Source organism: Rhizophagus irregularis, chromosome 27 (assembly GCF_026210795.1).
Source record: "Rhizophagus irregularis chromosome 27, complete sequence".
In the NCBI taxonomy this organism is placed as follows: Eukaryota; Fungi; Glomeromycota; class Glomeromycetes; order Glomerales; family Glomeraceae; genus Rhizophagus; species Rhizophagus irregularis.
Window position 1 is genome coordinate 51,491 of NC_089455.1, and position 13,128 is coordinate 64,618.

A 13,128-nucleotide genomic window follows, 5' to 3' on the forward strand; every position below is an offset into this window, starting at 1 on the left:
TTGTAATTTAGGAAATGCAAAGAAAATTATTCGTCTTAATAACGCATCCTTAAAATAAAAAACATTATAATAATCAACAATTAATTAATCCACGTGTAACGAATTCGAATCTGTGGATCCACTTCATATATTTCGCCACAGGATATTTGGAAAATGTCGGATCCAATTAATGAACCGACATAGATTTTTCCGTGGATCTTACTTTGAAAAAATTTCCTGATGTACAGTATCTCTGGTACGGTCATACATGTTATACCTTGAATTATTTCCTTCCTTCGGCTAACGTAGAAAATATAGATGGCCCTACCTTTAGCAAATATATTAAGATTTATGTAATAACACTCTTTATCGAGGCTTAATACTCTATAATATTGAATAAATTTACTAGTTAGAGATAAAATGTAACGGTTTGTCAGAATGCAGATTCTAGTCAATAAGTAGAATAACGGTTAAAAATAATTTTTATATGACATACACTGCTTCATGACGTATGTTCTGTAATTTTGATATTTTCTGGACTATTTCTTTGAACTGTGCCTCATCTACTGCTTTTTATCCCGTCATTTTTTTCATTAGTTTCACGCGCGCAGCACTTCAGTCGATACTCTCCACTTTTGTGAGCTTCATTTGCAAATAAGGTCTACCTGATGCCAATTCTGACGTTGTTTATACCGAAACTATACATGTCAGTCTCGCACGTATATGGTTTATTCAGGGGCAACGTAGGGTATAACTTCATATAATTAAGATGCTGGCCACTTATGTCGCATATATTTTTGTATCGAGTATTATATCGCTGTCAGGATGAAGATCGCGGTGAGATAATCCTGCTTTATGAATGTCATTAATCATTTTAATATTACGGCGCCTGCGGCCATACGCAAGATCTGACAATCAATTGTGGATTTATTGCACCCCGCAGCGAAATATTGCGACAAATTACACTATAATCCCTATTCCATTCGATAAGCAAGAAATTCGCGTTGATATCAGTTCGGTTTTAACTTTTAATTACAAATTCGGCAATTACCATGACAGTAATTTTTATATACATTAAATAGAAAAACATCAAGTGAGTTGTTTATGATAGTTTGGACAATGCATATGGAAGTAGAGATTTACTGTTACTGTTATTTAATAAACTATCTTGAATAAGCGTTTGATTTAGACTCATTAATGATTGGTTATATGTTCAGGCCTGATGATCGGACTTCGGGTCGACTGTAAATATTTATTGAGCACAATTCAATTTATTTTTTACAAACGTGACACTGATACAAATTTTTTAATTACATAGATATTACATAGATAGATAAACGAAGACACACAAAAGAAAAAATGAAAGAAAATAAACGTGAAAATCTAAATAATTTCTTGATTTTGTGAAAATTTACAGAAAAACTTTATTTGTTAATAAAAAATTGAAATTTTAAGACCTTCATTTAAACTCATAAATATATAAATTTTAAATAAAAACACAAATTATGATGATAGAACTATGGCAGATGCAGTCGCTGCATGTTAGTAATGACATGCTTGCATGGCCACCTTTAAGTTCCACCAATTTTTTCTAATCTAATCAAAAAATTTCACATTCTTTGACAGTACCAAATTTTTTATATTTTTCAATCACTTTCTTAATTTCATTAGTCATCTCCAAATTATAACCTTCAATAATAAAAGAAAGTGATTTTTGAGATGTACGATTTTTCCAATTTATAAAAAATTTCTCCAATTCTTCTGAAAGAATTCCTGATTTTGTGTTAATGACGTAATATAATTTTAATTCATAAAAATTTCTAGGTGAATAATATGCAACTACTTCCAATGCTTTTTTATCATTCAAATAATTATTGCCACACCAAATTTCAATACTTTCTAGATATTGACAGCTAACAAAAAACTCTTTTAATAATTCTAAATCATTATTTTCTATAGAAAAAAATTTTCTAAGATTTGGACAGAGCTTGGCTATAGCCAAACATAATGAATTATCAGAACAGCATATATGAAATTCTTTTAAATTCTTTCCATTGTTTTCTAAAAATTTAATTAATACTTCAACACTTGGATGTCCAAATAGAAATTTTAAAATCTTTAATTGTGTAAAAGTAATATATTGTAATTTTTCAAAATATTTAAAATAATTATTATTATAAGTATAAATATGAAACGATAATACGAGTTCTTGTAAGTTTGTGAATTTTGTAATAAATGATAATGGTATATAATGTCTTCCACCATAAAGTTCATATTTTATTAATGTATTAGGAAGTTTTGTTAATGATTGAATTATATTTGTTAAATCTTCATGATTAAAATTGTACATTATTAAGTATTTCAAGTTTTTTTGAACGGAGATTAAATCCGTTAATCCATTTGAAATAATTTTTTCAAAACTTATGGCTAGATATTGTATATTATGACATAATTGAGATAATTGATAAAAAAATTCAGGATAAACATTTGAACGGCAATTTAAACTTGAGAGATGTTTTAAACAATCATTTGCTCCAGGATAAGAAATAAAAGTTATAATCGGAGTATCTATTATTTTATACGAATTAAAATATAATTCTTTCAAAGAAGTCTGATTCATGAGCAATTTATATATTTCCGTTGCTACTATATATTTCTTATGGTTTAAGCTTTGTAGAGTAATAGATTGAAAATTTTGAAGAATACATTTAATTATGTTATCAATATTATAAATTGAAAGATTTTTAATAAATGTTACATAATTAAATAAAGGAGGTTTTGAATTTGATGCTGAATTAATGATCTTATTCTTATTTAAGATTTCTTTAGATTCATTAGGAAGACAAGCAATTATGGTTCTACAATTCTGAATATTTCTCCATAAAATTCTAACAGAAACTTTACACCAAAGGCGATTAACTAGTAAACATGAGTATAAAGCAATATTGTCTTCTTCCAAATATTCAATAATTTCATTAAGACAATCAACGGAAAGTTGAGACATTTTGTTGATTTTGTTGGAATTATAAAATGTCAAATTAGGGGGGAAAGGGTTAAAAAAATGTAAATCAATGGGTCGATGTTTAAATGCAAATTCATTTTGTAATCGTGTTACCGGACATTTCATTTTTGTAGGTGACACAAAACTATTGTACTTAACAGCGCAGTACTGTTTATCCAAATAATACATATAAGATTTTGCCTAAAATAAAAAATCTTTTTTCAAGTCCAGATTTACTTATACAGTATATATCAGTTAGTAATTTAACGTGATACGACGCATCAGTCGCATCATTGGAATTGTTATTAATTAATTTTCAAATGATATCAAAATAATTTTTGAGTTGAAACAATCTAAAATTAGCAATTGGCAAGTATAAACCAAAATTACTAAATAGTAAAGTACTAGTATTTTGTGTCGTTTTATATCACTTGCCAACACTGTGCGATCATAAAGGATCCCAATTCGGACCTATATTTAAATTTGGCCAAGTTAACTCTATAATCAATTATGTAAATATGAGACATTTTAGTATCGAATAGCCTGACTGATAAGAAGTCATAATCATGTTAATGCTTACAAACTTCAACAAATGTCAAAAATTTTATTTCTTTTCATAAAGTAATCTTAAGATCTAAGATCACTCATAAAATATTTAAATAAGTAGACCCAAATTGTAAATCCCGAAAAAAATAATTATTAATTATCACAAGGTAAAATATTAAACGTTTCTAACTAATGTCACTTGGCGTGCGTTAACCCATTTATAATGATTGAGAAAAGACAAACGCCCATATACGTTAATGCGATAGTCAGCGATAGTCAGCGATAAAACGGTCTGAGATTTTGATTTTTTTTTCTGAAATGAATTTTATTTGGCCATGCGGACGTCAGTTCATGACGCTAATTCGTTCATCAAACTTTTCATTTCACATATAAATTTCTTTGCGTAATCCATTTAATCACACTTTATATTTCATTTTTATTTATCATTAAAGATAGAAATTTACGTAAAACATATAATAAGAGAAAAGCCATCTAACAAATAATTTCAAATTCTTTGACAGTACCTAACTTTTTATGTTTATCAATCACTTTCATAATTTCATTAGTTGTCTTTAAATTATAACTTTCAATAATAAAAGAAAGTGATTTTTGTGGTGTACGTTTTTTCCAATTTATACAAAATTTTTCTAATTCTCCTGAAAGAATTTCCGATTTTGTATTCGTAGCATAATATAATGTTAATTTATAAAAATTTCCAGGTGAATAATTTGCGATTATATCCCATACATCTTTACAATTATCATTGCACCAAATATTAATACTTTCTAAATATTGACAACCAATAAAAATCTTTTTCAATAATCCTAATTCAATATATCCCGTAGAAAAAAATTTTCTAAGATTTGGACAAAACTTAGCTACAGCTAAACATAATGAACTATCAGAACAGCATATATGAAATTCTTTTAAATTCTTTCCATTGTTTTCTAAAAATTTAGTTAATAATTCAACTTTTGGATATCCAAATGGAAATTTTAAAATCTCTAATTGTGTAAAAGTAATATATTGTAATTTTTCGAAATAATTAAAAGAAATACTATTATTGTTAAATGATAATACAAGTTTCCGTAAATTTGTATATTTAGCAATAAATGATAATGGTATATAATGTAATCCTCCATGAAGTTCATATTTGATTAATGTATTAGGAAGTTTTGTTAATGATTGAATTATATTTGTTAAATCTTCACGAAAATAACCGTACATTTTTAAGTACTTCAAGTTTTTTTGAACGGAGATTAAATCTTTTAATCCATTTGAAATGATTTTATCAAAACTTATGGTTAAATATTGTATATTATGACATAACTGAGATAATTGATAAAAAAATTCAGGATAAATATTTGAACAACAATATAAACTTGAGAGATGTTTTAGACAATCTTTTGCTCCAGGATAAGAAATAAAAGTTATAATTGAAGTATTTATCATACCATACAAGTTAAGATATAATTCTCTCAAAGTAGTTTGATTCATGAACAATTTATATATCTCAATCGCTACTATATATTTCTTATAATATAAGCTTTGTGGAGTAATAGATTGAAAATTTTGAAGAATATTTTTAATTAAGTTATTAATATTATAAATTGAAAGGTTTTTAATAAATGTTACATAATTAAATAATGGAGGTTTTGAAGTTGAAATAATAATTTTATTCTTATGTAAGATATATTTAGATTCATTAGGAAGACAAGCAATTATAGTTCTACAATTCTGAATATTTCTCCATAAAATTCTAACAGAAACTTTACACCAAAGACGATTGACTAATAAGCATGAATATAAAGTAATATTATCTTCTTCTAAATATTCAACAATTTCATTAAGACAATCAGCGGGAAGTTGAGACATATTGTTGATTTTTATTTAGAATTATTAAAATGTTGTCAAATTTAGGGGGAAAAAATGTTTGAAAAAAGAAGTTTACAATCAATGAATTGTTTAAATGCAAGTTCATTGTAATCGTGTCACCAACCATTCCCTATAAAAAAATTTCAGGGAAAAACTCCGATAAATGAACTAATTTGTATTCCAAGAAAACTCCGACATGTGATCTATAGGGATTCTTTTATAGGTGTCACAAGGCTATTATGTCACGGTAAATATCAGTGAGATTTTACCATCACCGGGCTTACGAAACATGAACCAGTGGCATAATAATACTTATGATGAATTCTATAACAGATAATTTCATACTTATAAAAAAAAGTAAACGACATGGTATTAAAGGTACAGACCGGTATTAAATTAGGCCCGAGTTAACCATATTATTTATCGTGATTGTCGATAGATGACCGTGATGACCGTGATATTGTAAACTACGTGAGCACGTCATTCACGTGTCTATTTAAAGTAACCCAACTTTTGCTCGACATCACATTTTCCCCATTTTCCCGAAATCACACGAATCACCATTTTTGCCGATAGCCACTTTACCGACAATGGTCAACATAAAAATTAAAAAGGTTTTTACCGAATAAAGTAATAATTATTTATCATGTGAAATCAGATTAATAATTTTTTTTTTTGGTAATTTTAAAAAATTATAGGCTCGAATTGTAATAATAAATTGAAATTAAGACGCTGAATTTATTTAAATGATTTTCAGAGTCGGGTAATTTCGTGTCGGTAAAATGCCATTTCATTTCGGTAAAATTGAAATAATTTCATGTTGGTGAATGGCTGTCTGATAGTTGTAGCCAGTATGATATGCTGCTTTCCAATTTTTGATACTATATCGAAACATCTCAGTGATACAATATCCTCCCTACCCAATAAATATGTTATACTGTAAAAGCATCGAAAAAAAATTAAGCGCTCATGTATATCGAACTCCATCATTAATTACTTGTTAAACTGCTTGGAATTTTATAGAAATCTTGGATTTTAATATATTTAATTGCTCGTATTTTAAGTAATATGTTAATTTTCAATTAGAATTTACCTAAAGCACATGAAAACGTGGATAATTTCAAAATCTTATCTCACATCTCGCCAATCATAGACCAAATTAATTATTTAGCGATCCGATCGTCAGCTAATAATTCACTGTTGTCGATCTAAAATATTTTCATATGTTATCACGCTTAGTTGTCTAAAATTTAGTTCCCAAATTGAACTCTCTTGAATAATTATAAACTCTATGCTACCCCGTTACTCATTATTAAAAAATAAAGTATAGAAAATTTGCGTGCAAAATTTAATTATATAGAATCGGTTATTTCGTTTTTAATAGATCATTATGTTATCGTGACGATTAAAATTTTTAACGCTACTCGTGCTACAACGTTTTTATTTTGATATGTTTGCGATGATAAAAAAAATCACCCTGGGGTTACAATTACAACAGATGAACAAAATGTTGCGTCACTCAAATTCGTCATACCCGTGTTATAAAGGTTTATAAACGGATATTCCATATGTTCATTTTATTACTATTTAAAACATACTTACTGTGCCTCAATTATACAATTCTTACTATTTTTGTAATTGATTTTATTATAATGTGTTACGTGGCTACGTAACTTTACGTCTTAAATTAATAATAACTGAATGTGGTGACCAGGGGGGGTAATACAAATTCTCCTTTTTTGTCAACCATCCCCTTATGTACGTACATGCAGTATTTTAGTTTTTGAAGAAATAAAAATACTCAACTCAGTTTTTTACTTCTTCAACAGCTTTTTTGAACCGTGAGCTGTTGCATTCATTAACTAAAACGTATCTTGCATCTCAATCGTGCAGAAAAAATTATTCTAGTATGATAATTACAATATTTTAATGTTTTATTAATAAAAAAAAAAAAAAATAAGAGACACAAGAAGCACAAATTCTTTCACACGATTAATTAATGTATTTATTTTTAATATATGATATAAAATATGGCAAATATACCTCCAAAAAAACCAGTTAATGATTTAATTAAATTCTGGGCTGAAAAACAAGAAGAAAAAAATAAAGAAAAAAAACCAGAACCAATTTCAAAGTCACCACGAAGACCTTCTTCACCACTTCCACGAAATGATGGTATTAACTCAAAATCAGCAATTAAAGATGTACCACTCAATTCATCTCCTATGTCAACATCTGATAATGGTCTTTCTATAGTTAATATACAAACATTTTCAAAACCAAATGAACAAGGTAGAATGAATTGGAGTTCTTTATCACAAAGCAATGAAGTTCCTTCAAGTTCTTCACCTTTCTTAGCTCTTAAAACAATACCTCCTGTTCCTGCTAAAAATAGTTATATAACGCGACCACGTGATCATAATCCTAATGCAAAAGACGCGTTTAGTAAGAGTGGTCCATTACCTCCGGCTAGAAAAGTAACTGATCTTGTAAATAAATTTGAAAAAGGTGCATCTCCAAAATTAGTTCCAATGAACCAAAGTCAACATTCTTCAACTTCTCCATTAGCATTGTCTCCAATAAAGCGTCAACCTAGTCCGGAACCTCTATCATTATCTACTCCAACGTCTCATACTAAAAATTCAGATATCACATCGAAACAAATCACTGATGAACCAACCTCGCTGTCTTCAATTCAACAAGAATCGTTTCAAACAAAAATTCCAAAACAGAATTCAAATCCTTTCATAATACCTTCAATTAAACAACCTGATCCGGAACCCTTACAACAGATGAAACCTATATCACCAGTCCTGTCAAAAATTGTACAAACTCCTCAGATTGATCAAAAAAATCCACCAGAATATGTTCCAAGACAATCAAACGAACATGGATATCTCTTACCCGAAATTACACCAATTTCTCCTTTTTGGAAACCAACTACTGAAAGTACACCAATATCACCACTTTGGAATCCAAAAAATGTAAACACTCCAGTTTCACCTCTTTGGAAACCAGCGACTTTAAAAAATTCTAATACTTCTCAAACTAAACAATTAAATACTAATAAAACATTCAAAAGTCGAAAAGTTTTATCTGAAACATCATCAAATTCACGTAATAATTCTAATCCGTTTGCATCTTCGAGTAATCACGAAATTCCTGATTTATTACCTCATCCTGAACCAATTTCGCCTATTCGACTCTCTTTCTCGGATTTCCTAAGATCACCAAATAGTTCTACAGCAAATTTGAATTCGAATCCGTCTCAGTCACATTTAGAGAATCATCTAATGGATAAGAAAGATACGGATCAGTTTGATATGTATAAAGTTGTAGTTGGACCAAAATTCGGAGATAATAAAAGACAATCATTACCATCCGCAAAAGATACGAATGCTTATATATTGGAGATGCATGAAACTAACATACGACAATCTCGTTCCGCTCCAAAGAAAGATGAAAAATCTTCCACAACTAAACCTATATTTGCAAATCCTATTGTTGGAACAATTCAACTTGTTGAAAATCTACGACGTTATTTACAACCAAATAAATATACGGATTCAAATGGTATTAGTGAGCCGGTACAAGAATCTACATCTCAAAATATAAATAGCAAAGGAGAAAAATATGCTATGACAATCTCATTAAAAGAATCTGGAACTTTTCAAACTTATAATTCACAGAGTAGCACAAAGTTCTGGAAGCGTCCAAACTTTAAACCTGTTAAAATACCGAAATCTCCATATAGCACTACACGACCTGAACGAAATACACTTTCTCCTGATAATACTCTTAAAAAGAATCCCTTCTTAATTAAAAAGAAATCGCTCAAGAATACAAAACATGATCTTCCTGAATACAGCACTTCAAAATCAAAAATGTCTATGCTCGTACCTCATAATCTTTCTTCAGTAGAATATGGAAAAACTAATCGTTCTTTACCAGATTTATCAGTAAGATATCGTCATCATAATTTTAATGATGTATTCCACAAAAATAATATGACGGTACCTGATTTCACGCGAATCGATTCAATATACGAAGATGAGCCAAAAAAGCCAGATTTTGCCATGGCCATAATGACGGATGCAGAATCGGACCCTTCAAAGATTACAAAATTCAGTATCGATCCATTCGATGAATCTGAATCTAATGAACTTTTCAAACCTGGTGCTCCATGGATTCATTTACCTCATCTTGATGAATTTATTAAATCTCTTCCTCCAACTGAATTCTCTGAACCGAAGGATTTGATGACAACTAAAGAATATGAGAAATTTATTGGATATGGAAAACCTGATGATAAATCTAGAGAAGCCATGTTTTCCCCAATGAATCAAATTCCTGAAGGAATTTGTTTAGAGGATTTAAAGCATAATATTTTAAAAAAAGATGGTTTTTTGAATCAAGAACAAAAAAATAATCTTTTTGATGCTGCAATTGATGGTATCTTAGCTGGCCAATCATCCACGGTTGGAATGAACATGACGAAGCTTGAAATTATAAGAGACTTTATACAAATATTGGCTTTGGCCTTATCATTTGTAGCTTCAAACATATTTGGAGATTGGATAAAAACAATATTAGTTACAATACCGAACTTACTGAGTTTGAATCTGGATCGCATATTTGGAAATGGAACTGCTTTTTTCCTCGCCTTCTGTACCATTGTATTCATAGGTTTATATTGGTTCAGAATAATGACCAAATACGACCCAAATGCTGATATTGAGGTAATTTTTTAAGTTTATATATTATTTTCTTAAAAAATATTGAATGAGAAATTAAATTATTTTAATTAATAGGGTCTCGAATCACATCCTTGGAATCTTCGTCCTGAATCAAAACGAAAGCATAATATCATTATAGTATTTATTCTTACTACGCTTTACCTTCCTCTATCCAAATTGTCTCTTAACGCGCTTGTATGGTCAGATTCATTTTGGCCTGTTACCAATCCTTACAATAATACAGACTTTCCAATTTTTGAAAAAAGTGGTTCGGATACGATGCGCGATCCGAGTGATTTCTGTTATGTCACCAGTATGAATAAAGAAGACTTAAACTTTTCTCCAGTGATAATTGCAGTTGCTTTAATAACAATTTGCGTATTGACATTCTGGTTCCCCATTGCATTGAAACGCTTGGTTGATAAAAATTTGCCAAGAGTAGATAAATATAATGAGATGGGTGAAACTAGGCACAATCGCGATGAAGAATACAAAAGATTATTGGGAAAAGACACTTGTCCTTATAATTTCTTGTATAATGGTGAGATTTTTTGTTTAAATTAAATCAGGTTAATATATTATATCCATACCATTTCATTATTCTAAATTTTTTTTTTTTTTTTTTAGCATATAATGAAAAATGGGCAGCTTATAAAACATTCGTTATGGCTAATAAGTTCTTCTTAATCTTTCTTGTGTGTGTAATCTCCAAAGATAACTGTCTCTTTAGATCCTTTTCAAGATCACGCATTGAAACTATAAATTATGGTCTTCAAGTTACATTTATGGTCATTTTGTTTGTACTTCATTGGAGAAATGAACCCTTCCTTTATAAGAGTCAGAATTTAAGTGAATATTGGTCAAGAGCTGGTTATGTCATCACAACCGTATTGGGATTGTTGACCGTTCTTAAAGTGGGACCGGAACGAAAGATAACCATCGCGGTGATCGCTATAAACGTCTTTATATTGCTTATTGTTTTCTGGCATATAGTAATTCACACAGATCGTTACAAGAGTTTTGTTAAAGTTATGAAAAAACGATTAGATTTTTCCTTGAACATTTATTCTCCAAGATTAGATTTTGCCAAACACATCAAACGAAGAGTATGGCAAGAAACGTGGACCACATTATTACTTACATCTGAACAATTTAAAATGCACGAGAATAAAACGGTAGCATTTTCTCAGAGTCCATTTAGACCTCCATACCTTTTAAATTTTTCTGGAACGGCTGCTGAGAGACATGTAGAAAACTTGAAAATTATTAGACAGATTGGAATTAAGAATTATACTTCAGCAATGGCACCTTTATCAACGTCTCTTATCAAATTAAGATCTATTATAGTTGATAATTTTGTTGGACCTGATATGTATTATGCACCGGAATTTTTTACACATAAAATTATTAAGACTTGTTTTGGAAAAGCTTATGTGGTGCCATTTCCATTTTCTGTTGTAATGGTTTATGATGAAGATGAAACGGTTTTAGTTCTAGCAGAAGAATGGGAAATTGAAAGATATGTTCAACAAAATGAGAATAAAGAAATTCAAAGGAGACGTCATGTTCGTCAAACGTTAAGAGCTTTAGAAGGAAAAGTAATTATTGGACCATCACGTGAAAAAAATGATACAGAAATTCAATATTATCGTGGAATATTATCAATACAAAGACATAAGAGATCAAAATGGAGTAATAATTACAATATGAATCCAGGATTTAAAATTACAGTATCATATGTTGATATACAATCACCTAACGAACGTGTTGTTGGTCATGATGTACTTGGAATTACTGAAGATTTTCAAATGACATCACAATTGAAGAAACTTTTTTCAGATAATAAAGAGACAGTTCATATAGGATTAGCGGAAATTCAAAAATTGATGGAAGAATATCGACAATATTACCGAGATGAAACAAAATGGAAGGAAGAAACACTTTCATATGGATTTTTCATTAATGTATATGATAATCCATCAATACCATTAGAATCACTTCCAGCATTATTAATTACAACCGAAGAAAATCAACTTATTCAATCATTACCTGAAAGTGAATATCCTAGTTTAATATATCTTTATGAAAGGATGAGAGTTGTAAATTTATCAAGAGTTCATCAATGGTGGTATCTATTTTGGGAAGATTTATGGAGAAAAAATCATAATGAAATGCCAGATTTAATAAAAAATCCGGAAAAGTTTTCACCAGCATATCGTACAAGTTTATGTTATTACCCAATGACGAGAATAGAATTGGAAGAATTTTTAGGGAAATGTGGAAGTTGGCAAGATGGAGGCAAAAAAGGATTTTTACATTCAGGTACTTTAAATAGGATATATTTATATTTAACCAATGTAGTATTTGGAGGAAGAAAAAAAGTTACAAGTAAAAAATGGAATATAACAAGAGGGGATACTATTGAAAAAGAATCAATAATACAAGGTCGTAACAAAAGAACAATGAAAGAAAGGATGATGATTATGAAAGACATTATGTTGAAGAGAAAAAATTTTCAAAGAGCAAGACCTTTCTTTATTTTACGCGAAGAAGAAGATTCTGATTCAGAAAATGGTGATAATAGTGATGGATTTAATTCTGCCAGCGAAGAAGAAACTTGGCTGTAAAAAAAAAAAATTATTTAATTATATAATTAATTTGGGTTGGGATCTTGTATAATTAATTAATTGGGTAAATGGGAAATAATAATTTAATTATTTTTAGAAAAAAAAAAAGAATTTTTTTTCTTATATATATATGTTTTATATACACGTTCAGTTTTTAAGAATAGAATTAATAAAAATTTGTAAAAAAGCATTTTTTATGAACTTTAACAAGACGCAATGAATTGCAAAAAAATGACAAATTATTCATTCAAATTATGTATGGTATAATAATTTTACTTACTTTTTTGGGTCGGTTATATTAAGCATACATCATGTGTGCGTACAACATATTCAATATTGGAAATCAAACAGATTTAAAAAACTT

The 13,128-nt window shown here is 29.0% G+C and overlaps 3 protein-coding genes across 3 annotated transcripts; 1 reads left to right on the forward strand and 2 right to left on the reverse strand.

The window, feature by feature from the left end:
* Positions 1 to 1,579: 1,579 nt before the first annotated feature.
* On the reverse strand, positions 1,580 to 2,983 carry OCT59_017924 (uncharacterized protein; the record flags this gene model as incomplete). Its single annotated transcript, XM_066148425.1, has 1 exon — positions 1,580 to 2,983. The coding sequence occupies one exon, from the start codon at positions 2,981 to 2,983 to the stop codon at positions 1,580 to 1,582; it is 1,404 nt and encodes a 467-aa protein (XP_066004358.1).
* Positions 2,984 to 3,944: 961 nt separating this feature from the next.
* OCT59_017925 (uncharacterized protein) lies at positions 3,945 to 5,810 on the reverse strand. Its single transcript, XM_066148426.1, has one exon. It carries the CDS (start codon positions 5,399 to 5,401, stop codon positions 4,019 to 4,021), a length of 1,383 nt encoding a protein of 460 aa, XP_066004359.1. The 5' UTR covers positions 5,402 to 5,810; the 3' UTR covers positions 3,945 to 4,018.
* A 1,304-nt stretch (positions 5,811 to 7,114) lies between these two features.
* OCT59_017926 (uncharacterized protein) lies at positions 7,115 to 12,971 on the forward strand. Its single transcript, XM_066148427.1, has 3 exons — positions 7,115 to 10,140; positions 10,213 to 10,678; positions 10,765 to 12,971. The coding sequence occupies exons 1-3, from the start codon at positions 7,432 to 7,434 to the stop codon at positions 12,762 to 12,764; spliced, it is 5,175 nt and encodes a 1,724-aa protein (XP_066004360.1). The 5' UTR covers positions 7,115 to 7,431; the 3' UTR covers positions 12,765 to 12,971.
* The last annotated feature ends 157 nt before the right edge of the window (positions 12,972 to 13,128 follow it).

Coding starts and splice junctions, on each gene's coding strand:
- OCT59_017925 (XM_066148426.1), bottom strand. CDS start 5,401: ATGTCTCAACTTCCCGCTGATTGTCTTAATGAAATTGTTGAATATTTA.
- OCT59_017926 (XM_066148427.1), top strand. CDS start 7,432: ATGGCAAATATACCTCCAAAAAAACCAGTTAATGATTTAATTAAATTC. Junction 10,141..10,212: donor ACCCAAATGCTGATATTGAG/GTAATTTTTTAA, acceptor TTTAATTAATAG/GGTCTCGAATCACATCCTTG. Junction 10,679..10,764: donor TTATAATTTCTTGTATAATG/GTGAGATTTTTT, acceptor TTTTTTTTTTAG/CATATAATGAAAAATGGGCA.